The 14,877-nt window shown below is 33.2% G+C and overlaps 1 protein-coding gene and 1 non-coding gene across 4 annotated transcripts; one reads left to right on the forward strand and one right to left on the reverse strand.

Moving 5' to 3' along the window:
• Positions 1 to 3,496: 3,496 nt before the first annotated feature.
• LOC105323951 (uncharacterized) lies at positions 3,497 to 6,913 on the forward strand. The gene is made up of 6 exons (XR_010713252.1): positions 3,497 to 3,675; positions 4,135 to 4,272; positions 4,616 to 4,698; positions 4,893 to 4,991; positions 5,273 to 5,385; positions 5,697 to 6,913. It is a non-coding gene; the product is annotated as an uncharacterized protein (transcript).
• Positions 6,914 to 6,943: 30 nt separating this feature from the next.
• Positions 6,944 to 9,829, reverse strand: LOC136274830 (uncharacterized). 3 transcript variants are annotated; one of them, XR_010713253.1, is made up of 7 exons: positions 9,692 to 9,829; positions 9,386 to 9,505; positions 8,281 to 8,398; positions 8,038 to 8,187; positions 7,841 to 7,928; positions 7,422 to 7,622; positions 6,944 to 7,247 (listed from the first exon to the last, which is right to left on the reverse strand). XR_010713253.1 is itself a non-coding variant. In XM_066082528.1 (7 exons), exons 3-7 carry the CDS (start codon positions 8,394 to 8,396, stop codon positions 7,027 to 7,029), a joined length of 795 nt encoding a protein of 264 aa, XP_065938600.1. In that variant the 5' UTR covers positions 8,397 to 8,398; positions 9,386 to 9,505; positions 9,692 to 9,829; the 3' UTR covers positions 6,944 to 7,026. The 3 variants fall into 3 exon arrangements, 2 of the variants coding, with proteins under 2 accessions (XP_065938600.1, XP_065938599.1); XM_066082528.1 differs by having other exon boundaries at positions 7,822 to 7,928; XM_066082527.1 differs by having other exon boundaries at positions 7,789 to 7,928.
• Positions 9,830 to 14,877: the final 5,048 nt, after the last annotated feature.

Consider the following 14,877-nt stretch of genomic DNA (forward strand, 5'->3'; position numbering starts at 1 on the left):
ACGCCACATCCATTATATTGTTATATGAGCACGTATTCATGTAATTTGGATTTATTTATATTAGTCCCACCCTGTCCCCTTCTGATAGGCCATATTTTTAATAGTTCAAATTATAAATCTGGTTTTTTCCAGTTTACATACCCTGTAATAAAAGTTATTTTTGACAAGTCCCACCCCTTACCCTTATAAATACCCGCAATATTTGCCACGGTCAGTTACCCATACTGTTGCCATGTCGTCCAGGAGAAGTGGCAGCTTTAGAGAGAGAAAGACTGATGATATTTTAGACATTGAGCCGAAAGATTTCGCAAACCCCTGGAATTTTTTCTCACTCTTCACAAGACCAGTAGGAGAAGTACAAGAATGGTGCAGAAGTAATGGTCTATTAGCTACAGTCTTCCCCTGCCCTTACGATGGTTGTGACGGACAGATGTCTCCCAAGACGATGGTTAGGGCTCCTGGAGGCAGCATATACCGATGTTCTAAGAACAGAGACCACACAAGGGCTTCTCGGACATATTCCTTTTCTGAGAAAAGCAATTTGCTTATTCAAGACATTATGCTATTCATTAAAAATTATTTAGATAAATGCAGCCTTTCCCAATGTGCCAGATTTTCTGGAATGTCGTACGGCAGCACATCTGTTAATTGGGCAAGTTTTATTAGAGAAATTTTTAAAGAATATTTCTACAGAAATTTGAGATTCAAATAACTGCACGGAATAATAGAGATAGACGAGTCTCTCCTCGGGAGAAGAGTCGAATTTCACAGAGGAAATCCCAATAGAGGATTAAAGGTAAATTAACACGCAATAGTATTTACAATATATATTAGTATTTAAGTGTGAAGTAAGAACTTCCAATGTTTCTCTATAAGAAAGATATAGAACGGACACGAATTTTGCATTTTTTCTGTCAGTGACCTTGACCTTGCCCGAATGACCTTGGGTCGAAATCATGACACACCCTTTGGTCATAAGCAATCTTTGTGTGAAGTAAGAACTTCTAATGTTTCTCCATATGAAAGGAAACGGACACGATTGCACAGACAGAGGGACGGACGGACGGACGGACGGACAAGATGATTCATCTTCGCTAGCCAAGGGTTTCTGATCGTCCGGATCAGAAACCCTTGGCTAGCGAAGATGTGCAATCAAAGGATCTATTGCGAATAACAATTGAATTGACTTATAGGGGAGATTAATTTCCTCGGATAAAATCACTTTTGAAAAGTTTTTTTTTCTGTTATTTTCTATCGTACATATTTCAAAAGGTTTCGAATTTGCATTTTAACCCTATCATAGTGTTCTTGCAATTTTATATATTAATCTTCAAATTTAGAAAGAATATTTTCTCAGTAAAATGGTATATTTCTGCATGTATTTTTGGCCTTAATTTCTTTCATGACCGGCCTACCCTAAAAAAAATAAGATATTTTGATAGGTTTTGTTTTTGTTCAAAGGAACAGATTAAGATAGAATTTTCTTAGGGGCACCGCGGCCCTGGGGTCGAATTTGGCAGAAATCCTGATAAGGGTTTTATTATGGTTTGCAATGTTCAAGGATTTTTGGATGCGTATGTATCCTCCATTCCCCCACTTTTAAAATTGTTGCTTAGTTATATGTGCCTGTTTGCATATTGTGGACGTGATTATGATATAACCAAAATTGTACAAATGTTTATTAATTAAGAACAGTTTTTATAACTATTTCAGTTCTTATTACGAATTCTCTAAGAAACGTCTCCTCGCGGAGGAAACGCATTCTAATTTATGGACGTTACGTTTTCGCCACGGTACGAATTCTCCTGATACCTCTTTTTGCGCCATCTAGCGTAAATTCAGTGCCTGATTGAGGATGTTGATTTTGTTTTAAGCTGGTGTGTAAAATATATCAGCATGTTTATAAAAACGAGTTGTTCGTTTTGCAATTATTTAACGTCCTTTTAACCTTTAAACTACAAGGGCCAGTTTCAACAAAGGTCGTACGCCCAGGCGTAGCTCTACGCCGGCGTAGGTTCGGAACTAGCCCGCTATTTTGCTTTTCAGCAAAAGGGCGTATATTTACACCGGACTTAAGTTAAGCCAACATTTTACCTGTACTCATTTGTAGGCGTTCAAAAATGTTCAAAACATAAACAAAAACATGCATGGCGACTTTGATTTTGCTTCGGAGCATGATCCAAGGAGGCGAGGGTTTTTAGAGACCGCACAAACGTACTCGAAAGTTCAAACGACGTGGATCTTATTGAGTTGTACCGCTTTTCACAGCGTTGATTCCATTGTTGGGAGGAGAAGTTATGCAGTTCCAACTAATACACAGTTACAAGAGCATTTCATCCTGTGATGAAAATGTATTAATTATTAAACAAACACAAAAGTATCTATATGTGCGTTAAACTTTAATTCAAATTTCAAAATGTATTATTTATCTTTTTTGGGGGGGAGGGCGGGTTTTGTTTTTTTTTTAATTATTACATATTACATATTTTATACAATATGAATATAAACAATATTCAGTGTTTATTTAACATTAGATTTATTCTTGTCCTCTCTATAAAAGGTGCTTGTGACACTAAGGTACCTTGGAGATGTTTATTTTATGGTGGGGGACTTTCGTGGCATTTCTCGTTCATAAGTTAGCAGAGTTGTTCATAAAGGTAGTCAATTTTATACTTTGGAAAAATAATGATAATTAAACAACCGCAAAGTATAATGATTTAAAATGTGTTTTTTTTCTTTTTAAATTATAATATAATAAGGAGAGAATGAGAGAGAGAGATTTACAAAGTAAACGTTTTATGATGATTTATTGTACATATAAAAATTAAGTTATTACAGATGACATTTATTAATAAATATGTATGTGTGGAGCTATCAATTAGACGACGGAGATCATCATGCACGTTCCCCAATCATGCAGATACCCTGCGTTCTTTAAAAGGTGATTTCATTAAGATAACGCGTTTTCCCAGTTGTGTAGGGGCTATTGACGGGACCCTTTTCAACCAATCAAAGAGATGAGTAGGTTGGGAAAACCTGCATTTATTTGCAGAAAGACTTTCAGCGCCTTAAACATCTAGGCTGAGGCTGACCGTAATATTCGGTAATTAAAATAAATTTGCTGAATTAAATGATTAAACAATCGAATATTGTACATGTGATCGAGATATTGTCTGGAGATAATGTTAACAATGAGTTTAAGTTACTTAAAACTTATTTTCGTAAATTAAAAATCCTTTTATGATTCTATTCAAAGATATCTCCATATCAACACGTGTTTTCCCAGAGCCAGCCCCGATGCGTATGTGCTCCGGTCTTCTGACGTCCCAACAAGAATGGAAACATTGACAGAAGGGGGATGGTTGCTTACACCATTTCCCCCAAGTAACCCCCGAGAAGAAGAGTATAATGAATCTCTATCGAAGACAAGAATATTTGTTGAGCGGGCATTCGGAGTTCGGTATTTTTTTTAATCTAACTCGTACGTATACATTTTAATAGGGTCGGAAAGTCTCGTTTACTTTCACTTTCGATTTACAACTTCCGGGCAGCAGACGAGATGCCGCTATGTTTTGCATTCGGATGCAATCATATGACAGGGGCGAAAAGAACGTGCAGCTTGTTTAGATTTCCAACAAATCCGAAGGAAAGGAATAAGTGGATACAGAGGTGCAGGTAAATATGCAATTTCACCTGTTTTATTTTGAAAGTAGATAAGAAAAGCGTAATTCAAGGTCACGGTGCAGTGTTTATGCTAAAGTCCACTGTACTGTCATTTCCACGTGAAAAGTTAATAGATTTAGTTTTGTAACGAGATCTTTCAAACTGTACTTTACATCGCCAAGTCTGAGTTAAATTTGCAGCATAATTCTTTTGTGATAATATTAAATATAGTTGGATGCATGTGATGTGTTTGTGCGCGAGAGAAGAATAGCTAGGTTGATGAGGGTGATTGGCGCAATAGGCATTTTGAATTGTTTTAAATTTTAAGGAAATAACAAATAGTAAATCTTTAAAAAAAGGAAAGTTAAGAAATAAAAAAAACACCACCAAATATTTGTAAAGATGGCGGTCCAGTTTGTATTATACCTATGTTAAAATCCTCTGTTAACATGGTTAATCTTGTCTTTACAGGAGAGCAGATAGAGCCTATACCGCCAACGACAGGCTGTGTAGCTGTCATTTTAAGGATGGTGTAAAGGAAAATGGACCAACAATTTTTGCTTATAGCAAAAATCTTGGTTGCTTTCCAGACCATTCTAAGCCAAAAAGGTAAATGTTTAGAACTCTACATTGACCATGTATAGTTTAAGTTTATGTACTACTTTACACAGTGGAAACACTCTTCTTGACTTGTACTTTTTGACTCAATCATCTCTCTCTGTGTTTACTTATTTGACAATTTCACTGAGCTGTAGGATAGAGAATTTTAATTTTTACTTATGAACTTATAATAATATCCCTTCTCTCCTTAAAGGGAGGAAGTTGTACACAATAATGTATATCAACAATAATTTACGATTCCAAGTACTGGTACAATTTAAATCACATGAAGCAAATGTGTTTTTATTTTTCAAAAAAAAAAAATGCAACAGTATGTCATTCAATTTTACAGACTTAGACTTGTTGAAGGAGAAATAGAAGAGAAAGCAAAATCAAACCATGAACACTGTAATGATGCTCCAGATTCCTTTGAAGGTTATACGTTTTTCATATTCTTACACTTTACTCCCATACAGAAACATCAGAATACTTGGTCTTGCTTGCGAAAGTTTTAAATGAGATATTCTTAATTAATAATATATGTGAATAAAGAATGGAGTATAAACATTTTCACAATGAAACCATTAATGACAAAAAAAACCCATAAAATTAATTTGTTTGGTTTGCAGATAGAACAGGTCCTGTGGAAACATTGTCCAAAGATGTGCGAGGCAGCAACACTGATCATGATCACTGCTATGCTGTTTCTTTACCGGAGACATCAGAGGGTACACATGTTCTTAGATAAATTAATTACTTAATTATAATTTGAATCATTAGGGAAAGAAAAATATGAGCAAACTTCAAATTTCATTACTCAAAATATGACATTACAGTAAAAATGAAGTTTCTATAACAATTTTCTGTATGTCTATAGTTGGAGGAAATGGGCATATTAACTTATTCTATTATATGCCTGCAGACAAAGGCTTATATTCTCTATTAAACATTTCTCAACATAAGTAAGATTTAAAGAAAAAATTGCTTATAGCTTTTGTTAACATTACAGAAAGTGTAAATGATTTGGAAGAAAAAGTCAAAGACCTCCAAAGAGAATTAGAATCTCTAAGATTAAGAAAACAACCTTTTACCATAAGAAACATAATACAAGACCCACACAAGGTTTGTTACACGAGTGTATTCCACAGATTCAAATTGACTGTTCTATACATGTTTTTTTTTAAAGAAAAAAGATAATGTATCGAGTTGTTGATTTTGTAAATCATATATATACATTGTAGTTCTTAAAGATTAATTTGTTCTATATAACTATGATTTCACAGGTAGAACATAACATTTTCATACTGCATGTACTGATAGAGCTTTTAGTTCTACCTGAAAAAGATGGTTAAAATTCCTAACTAAAAGTATATCACATGTAATATAGTGATAGTATGAATAAAATTATTTGACATGCATGTTTTAATTTACAGATGCTATTATATACATCATTTCCCACCGAGGTATTCAATGTGTTGGTCAATGTTTTGGAGAGGATGCGTCCATTTAACTATTTCAGTGGATGGACAGTACAAGGATTTAGTACCAGTGACCAACTCCTTATGACCCTTATGAAATTGCGTCTGAATCTCAGGGATCTAGATTTGGCGGAAAGATTCAACACTAGCAAATCTACAGTATCCAATATCTTCAATACATATGTTGCAGCGCTTCATGAAATTCTATTCGAAGGAGTGATGAAAACTGTAGGAATACCTTCCCAGTTAAAGTGCAAAGGATCAATGCCAAAATCATTCGAGGAGTTCTCCTCGGCAAGAATCGCTATGGATGCCACAGAGATTACCCAGGATGTACCCTCAAATATGAACAGCCAGTCCTTATCTTATAGCAACTATAAAAGTCGCCATACAGCAAAGGCTGTTACTTGTGTAAGCACCAAACGGGGCACTTGTGTATTGTTCCGAACTCTATCCTGGTTCCACCTCTGATGCTGCCATAGTCGATCATTGTGGAGTTTTGGATATGTTAAAGCCAGGTGACATGATCCTTGCAGATAAGGGGTTTAACATTTTCGACAAACTTCCATCAGGTGTAACATTAAACATACCACCTTTCCTTTCATCAAAATCTCATTTTACAAAGGAAGAAGCACAGTTATGTTACAAGATTGGGAGAAGTCGAATTCACGTGGAGCGTGCAAATGAAAGAATCAAGAACTACTGTATTCTAGACCATATACCTTCACAATACAGACATTTGTCCACAAAGATTTTTCAATTATGTGTGGCACTTGTAAATTTGCAATCTCCCCTACTGAAGGAAATAGCCGATAAATATGAAATTCCTAATTAGTGTAATTCTGAGCTTCAGACCATGTCTTATACCATGTCCAAAGATATCTTTGCTTTGACATTTTGCTTAGGCCTATAGTAAATTTATTTTTTTTTATTTATTAATGCATCAAAGTTCAAAATATTTTATAATGTAAATATTTTGAAACACCTCTTCCATCTTGTCAAATGATGAACACAGGTGTTGGAAATAATAATCTGGGGCAGAGTGTAGATATATGTAGCACTTGTTAAACTTTTGCTGTACACTACTACATGAATGATGATGTGTAGTTAAGGTCATTTCGTTATTAACCACTTTTACACACTGTGAACTGACACATGCTGATGTTTGCTTTGATCAGAATTAAACAGTTAAACAAAATGAATTGTTTTGTCTAGAGTAATTTAATGTATCAATAGGAAAATAAACAGTAAATAGAAAATTTCTGAATTACAGTCTGCCAAGTTTTTAATTAAGAGAGGGTAAAAAAACATTGAAATAAAATTCAATCATGTTTTTCAAGTGGCATTGCCATGAGTCATCTTTAAGAATGCGAATAACTTCCATACTGACTGGTGTCCAAACCACGAAATCACAACATGAAGTTCCTGTTAGATAAAGTTGGCCTTGAACTTGATGCCAATAGTCATGGCTCTCTTTGAGACGCAAAGTGCCCTCAGAGTCGCACTCTAAAATATTAAGAAAAATTATTAAAGAAAAACTCACAAGAGCTAAAATTTACTAGGTTTCATTAACGCAATCAAACCTAAGGATGGGTTATTGGTAACATACAGTATTTAATTTTAACCTCAACATAATGAATGTTTTGTATGCAAATCTTTCTAATCAATCTCTGAACCTACCTAGAAAAAAATCTTTCAAGTTTGCACAAGCATCCTTTATGGACATCGCTCTTGCTGAAAACGGACATTTCACCTCTAAAATTGCTGGTGATGCTGTCAGTTTACTTTGAGGGTGGACATTCATATTACACGTTTTAGGATCACCCTGGACAAATCCATCAGGAGAAGCTCCAAGAACTCCTGATTCATGGAGCCAAATACCTTTAATTGAAAGTAAAATAAAATGTTTCATAAACTGTATCATAAATTAGTTTCATATCACATAATTAAAAAAAAATATGATTCAATCAATAATAATGATTCAAATGAACATTGAAGATGAACAGGTTTTATGCCAAGATTTGAGTTTGACAGTATAAATGTTTACCTGTCTGCAATACAGACACCCCTGAAAGCTTACAATAGCTATCTATTGCAACCTTTTCATGTGTAAGTCCCCACTGAATAGAAGGTCTCTTCTCAAGATTGTAAGCACTGAGTAACCTTTTCTTCAAGGATAAAGTTAGCCTAAAAATAAAATTAAGATTCTAAATTATTTCTTATTATAATAAAAAAGATTTAGATAAAAGATTATAGTTATTTAAGAAATCAATATATGTTGAAATCAATGAATTACCGATTTCTCCTGATAGCTCCGATAACTTGCCCAAAATTTGATGCAGTTATTCGTAACTTGCGAACAGCTGCCCATAACGAATTCTCTCGTTGACCTGTAGTCATCCATGCAGTCTTAATGACATTTTCCGAAGAAATAACAAGCTTATCCCTATTCAATGAACCAGAAAAAAAATTTATTATTACATATTTATAGATTGAGAGATGAGAGAGAAAGAGAGCAGTATTATAATTTCAAAAGTACCTCAGATATGAAGACTTGCACTGGGCATTCATGTACTCTTCACTTGTAAGCTGGTCCTCAATAAGTAATGCTGGCATTTCCTCACATTCAGGTTCTTTAGACAAGATCCAATGCATAGCTGCAAAGATTAAATAAAGAAATCATATGGCCAACAAAAGGATGTCATAGTTTTCATATGAACATGTGTAATCAATATAGGTGTAAGTGTGACAATTATGTATATACAAAAAAAATGATATTGCCTTGATAAAAAAATTTCTCGACAATGCTTGTGTCAATTGGAATATATATCATTAGGTTAACCATATTTAACAGAAAGATGAATTATGTTGCGAGATCATTTTTCCTGCATAGATAATTTTCTTTACATATCAGTTGCTGAAATATTCATTTAATGAATGTTTCTTAAAGCTGAACACCACCTGTAGATAAGCACAGTCACACAGGTATCTATCTACAGGTATATAAACCCTTTGATTTTAACTTGTGGCCGACATTTAGTGTTCCTTTCATGGTCTTTGGATTTTATGCATTTATTTCTTTAAATATTATATGTGCAAATTCTATTTGTAAATAGCATTGCGAAGCAAGATTTACATCCTCACGGGTGAGACCTCTTCACCGATATACTTTTAACTGATATGAGAGCTGCAGCTTTTAAAGGGGATGTAGGGATAACAGTGGTAAAAGAGAAATATGGCGAACAATTAATGCATATTTACAAAAAGGTGTTCAGCTTGAAAAGTTCAATAATTTTTGTTACATGCACATGCAAACTGAAAGAAACAAAGGCTTTTTTGAAAATAAATTCATATCCATGCACAACATTAATACAATATTTACGTAAAAATAAAAGGGCCTCATATAGAGGAAACAGTTTTCCCTCAAACAGGGATAAAATGATAATTGTTGATCAAACCTGTAAATCTACCCAAAAGACCTAGCTGATCATACAAATATGATCTGTCGGCATCTGTCATCTCTCTTTTTAATGCTCTGAATTCACATTTTATAGAAATGGTATCATTATGGTTTATAAAAATCTGATTTTGCCTAGCACTGACATTTTAACAAAATATATTGCATAAGTGTCCTGGTGATTTACCTATAATCTTGTTGCCTGGGTGGATACATTTCCGCCATGGTTGTTGTGGATTTGGGAGGTGCCGATTTTGGATGCTTGATCCAGCTGCACTTCACATCTGTCTTACTTGCTCTTTTATATCTTAAATATCATCATTAATCCCAATGTTTAGATAAGCTATCATATAGATTTATTCTTTAAACTGAACTTAATAGACACTGGAATGCAAAAAATCAGCTGACAATATACATTTAACACTTATTACAACCATGATTAACACAAGAATGCTGATTTACATGTGTATGATAATAGATTAGTAATGATTACCCAAACAGAAGTGCAGCAGCTACATGGTGGCAGCGAAACTGACCCATAGGGCATTCACAGGTTGATGATATAATTGTTCCTGCATCATCATCTTCATTTTCCAGAAATATCTTTGTAAAAAATTAATGAAATGTCTGTGAAGCAACCCCTGCGAGGTGAAATTCATGATTTTAAGAACTTTAATGAACCGTTCATGAAGTTTCATGATGTATTCATGACTGGTTCATAACTGGTTCATAAAGGTGGTTCATGAATTTTATTCATGAATATATTCTTAAAATGTAATTCATGAACAAATTATGAATATACAAGAATACAGGAAATACCTGGTATTCAATAGTTCTAGGTATTGAACATTCATGAATTTTCATGAAGTTCTAATTTACGAAATATATAATTAATTTCAAATACTTTTATAAATAACATAGTTTACTCTAGTATTCAGAACACTATCTTTTTAAAAAAAATTTAGACATCTTTAAATATTAATACACAGTCTTTATGAACATTCATGAATATTCATGCAAACACCTATATAAATGTGGCATCTTTAATTTTGAAAAGGAAAGATGTGATATATTATAGTTACTTTATTTATTCAATTCTAAGAAACATGTAAATTCATTGACAACAGCGAAGGTCTCAGACATCATGATCAAATGCTCATTACTAGATCCTAAATTTGACGCTTAATTTCTACATTGTTCAATTTATATTTTTTTTAAAAATGACATAATTTATTAGTGAATAATCAGTCTTTGCAGATGATACATTATGGCTGTTTTATGTTGTGTAAAATCTTGTAAACTAAACTGAAAAAGTGAAATAATTTAAAACTTTGCATATTTCTTTGGAAAAAAAGATTTAGTATACGTTGAATTCCAACTTGTTTGAAGTTCATTGTATATCAAGTTTATTAAAGACGTGGTAGGTTGTCAGTCTATCATAGAAGCATAAATACACACAAGACGAAGTGCGTCTGTTCCTGGGAGAACGACAGAGAAAATGTTCCGAGCACATTCGGTTGAAATTTGGACCCCGTCGAGTTTAGGGCTTGGGGTAAAATGCTGACGATGGACCCTCCATTTTGGAGGGTCCAGAGTGGAGGGGGTGGACCTTGTTGTATCAATCTTAATTAAGAGTCCGTTTGATCTGTCATTCCAATTATGTTATTAGAAACAGAATGGGCCACAGCATTGATTTATTTATATGACTTTTAAACACAGGCACATAAAACTCCCCTCCTCTAATTCAAATTTGCTCATTATATACAATGAATATCATGGGGAAAAAATTGGAGTTTATATCTGTGTAATTATTGAAATAAATAATGACAGTCAATGGATAATCTATTAATTTATTAACATTTGTTACTCAGGGAAAAAAAATAAATCTCTCAACATTGAGGTGAGTTAACTTCCTGTTCCCAGTTTCACTGGACACAAAATAATTGTTACACAAACATAGATTAATTTATGTATCCTGATTAAGTTCATTTGAAGTTGCCAAAATCATTAAATGTTAGGACCCCCCCCCCCCCCCCCCTTTAAACTTCTAATAAACAACCCATATGTTTTGGCTATTAGGTGCATGATGAAATTGGAATGACAGATCAAACGGACTCTGATTAAGATTGACACACCAAGCTCCACCCCCTCCACTTTGGACCCTCCAAAGTGGAGGGTCCATCGTCAGCATTTTACCCCAAGCCCGAGTTTAGAACCTTTGCGGTTTCTTTGTAAAAGGCATTACTGTTGCACACATTTGAAAGCGATTCATTCTAAGAAGTAACAAATCCGTTATGTGAATATTCCGTTGAGAACTTCCAACAATTCATTTATGATTAGCTGTTTAAACTCAGACAACTACCGTTACTACACTCCGAGTTTCGAGGAGTCCGCCATTGTTTATGAGGTGTCATGTCGATTCGCCTCCGTTACAAAAACACACTGAACTTCAATTTGTCAATTAACTTAATGATAAGCAATAATGAAAATATTACTTTAAAACATTAATGCAAATTATAGAAATAAAGTATGAAAGAATATTTAATTGAGTGTAAATTATTTTTTAGGTTCCAAAACCTTGAGGGTTCAAAAACGAAGGGGGTTGAAGTTTAATAGACACAACTTGTGTAAACCGAACGATATTAAATCGTACGTTTCTTCAATCTCTGAAAATATAATAATGAAAACTTAAGCATTTTATAAGTAATTTCATTTAATGATATTTTTTTATCATTATTAACATATGTTAAAAAAATTATTTAATTAAATGAAAGAGTCTCAGAATACACAGTCAGCGAGTTGTTTTGATTCTATTACGTCACTTCCGCCCAGTGATTACGCGTTTTGAATGAAAGCAGACGGATCTTCAACATGAGCGATGGATTATTTAAGCATGGAACATGCAAGAAGATAATGCAGCAGATGTAGTTCAAAGTAATGGTATTAAAGGTAATATAGTATGTATACATGTATATTGAAATAACTTTTATGAGGGAGTCAAAACGTAAGATTAAGTTTTGTTCATTTTTTCAAACATTTCAAAATGGCGGTTTTTAATTTGTAGTGAAATTCACTTTTGACTAACTTATAAGGTTTTAACTACATAATTGATAATAAATTACACATTTGATATACCTAAATCGGTGCAATTACAAGGTAAAGTTATATGCTGATGTCATTTGAGTTAATACAATTTTTTTTTTACTCTAGAATTATGCAGTGAAACCAGAATATTGGACAGCCCTAAAGATAGTGATCATTGAACATAAATTTCAGTAAGTAATTAATAAATGCTATTGCAAGTAATTGAACATTTCAAATAGAATGGCCAGTATCATTTACAAATTTGAAAACAGTTATAGTTTCATCGTAATAAATTAAAGAAGTATTTTATTCGAGTATATAGATACATTGAAATGGATTGAACAGCAGGCATAATGCCTATATATTTATGTTTTCTCCTGAATTTTTCATCTTGTTTCATCTTAAGTTGTTTTATTTTTCTGCGATGTCACTTTTTTTAGAGTAGGCACTCTCATTCTTAAGCTCTAGTGCAATTTCAGCATTATCGTTTGATAAAAATATTTGAAATAAGAATTAAATGAGATGATTGAATGATTAGTTGATGTTCCAAATGTTTTAACAACATGTCATAATTATACTGCTATTTGTCCTGTTATTTTTGTACAGTACAGAGGTACAACTCTTCTGCCACCGAATGGGCTATATGTGAAGCCTGAAGAATTGCCACCAAGAAGTATTGTCACCAAGACACTCTGGGTTTGTAGAAAATAATCATTTAAAGGATGGAGCATTTTACCTACCATGCAGTAAATGCACATTGCAATATATGGAATACAAGTGAAATCAACATGAGCAGAGGCAAGGGAGATGCAACAAAGAAAGAGTTCATAAAGAACATATTGCTGGTTATCATCTAGTAATCATATTCTAATGTCGCTTATATTTCAAATCATTGCATATTGGTATGTCAATTCTAATATTGTAACATTCCTTTAAAGCTAATGAGTTAGTATTGATATCATTACCTGTTGTTTTTTAAAACAACTTTATTAAACTTGCTGATTATTTAAAGTGATAGTCAGTACATAAGAATTATGTGATACTTAAGATATTGTCTCATTATTCTTCAATTTATTATAATAAAGTATTTTATATTTGATTTTTTAGGAGATTTTACCTTTTTATATACAAAATGTAGAAGGTAAGAATTTTCATGAATAGTTCATGAATTTTATTATGAATTATTCATGAATAAGATTCATAATGATATTCATGAACAGTTCATGAAGATTCATTAAACTTATTCATGAACAGTTCATGAAGATCCGATGAACTAATTATTGGACATTCATCAAATGATGAAGCTTCATGAGTATAACTGTTCATGAATTATTCATGAAAAATTATATTCATGAATATTCATCAACATTTTTTCATGAACAAAAATTCATGACTTTAAAATGTCCAATAATAAGTTCATGGGATCCTCATGAACTGTTCATGAACATTTCATGAATATAATTCATGAATTATTCAAGGGAAAATCATGAATTGTTCATGATCATCTTGCAGGGGAACTTTGCGTGTATGAATATATTGACATATTGTATTTATAGTGGGAAATACTTATAATATTATTAAAAACAAATATATCTATTAAAGACTAAAAGTGGGGGTAGGGGTTATTTACAACGGCAACAATGACGAACTTAAGGTTAAAAATATACAATGTAGCACATTTCTTGATCGCAGAAAGCGATATTGTTAACTTAAAGAAAAAATTCGATGCATAGTTTTACACTGGTTGATTAAATGTAGGGATGAAGACGGCTAAATATTTTGTACATACCTGAACTTTGTATGAAGTGTCTCGCATTGAAGCTTGAACCACCGCCGATATCACGTGATATTCTTTGTCTAAAACGAACTTTAGCACCCTGTCGCTATCCACGGCTTTCTCGCTCTTCCTAGTAAGCTTTGTATGGCCATCTACATATCGAGCCCAGTATATTATTGATAGCGCCATTGTTGCAGCAACTGCCCGGAAGTACGTTTTCTCGTTATATCTCGCGGGTCACATGACGAGACTTTCCGACCCTATTTGAAATACATACGAACTTATTTATTGCTAAAATGAAATACTTTACACAAATTCTTTTAAAAGTTTTTGCATACAAGTAGTGTGGGACTTCGGTTTTCACCACAAAGATGCCATAAAGTCAATGAAACATGTTTCGAACTGTACAACACAGCGATCATTGCGAAAATTCCCCGCCGAAAACAATGGACTGTTCAAAACATCAACCGTGATGATATCTTTATCGCAAATGTACAGGGAACAGCGCAGCAACTGAGGATACGTGTGGCTGGCTTGTTATGACATTTGACCTGAACAAGACATTTCATATTGTTATTTCTGAAATAAACAATTTCAATATGTATTTTGTATATCCATAAACTTAAATGCAAGTTTTCTCAAATACAACTTTAGATTGTATATAATCAAAATCTATAAATGAATGCAAAGTATATTTTTTATTTTACAAAAACATAAAAACACCTCATGGTATTGATATTGTATTTTTAATTTTGGCAGTTTATTTCACCTCTGTATGGAGATTCAGTTCCCAACTCGAAATATAATGAGTTTAAACA

This window comes from Magallana gigas, chromosome 4, assembly GCF_963853765.1.
Source record: "Magallana gigas chromosome 4, xbMagGiga1.1, whole genome shotgun sequence".
NCBI classification, from domain to species: domain Eukaryota; kingdom Metazoa; phylum Mollusca; class Bivalvia; order Ostreida; family Ostreidae; genus Magallana; species Magallana gigas.

Coding starts and splice junctions, on each gene's coding strand:
- LOC136274830 (XM_066082527.1), bottom strand. CDS start 8,396: ATGCATTGGATCTTGTCTAAAGAACCTGAATGTGAGGAAATGCCAGCA. Junction 7,929..8,037: donor GGAGCTATCAGGAGAAATCG/GTAATTCATTGA, acceptor TTTTATTTTTAG/GCTAACTTTATCCTTGAAGA. Junction 7,623..7,788: donor GGTGTCTGTATTGCAGACAG/GTAAACATTTAT, acceptor TTTCAATTAAAG/GTATTTGGCTCCATGAATCA.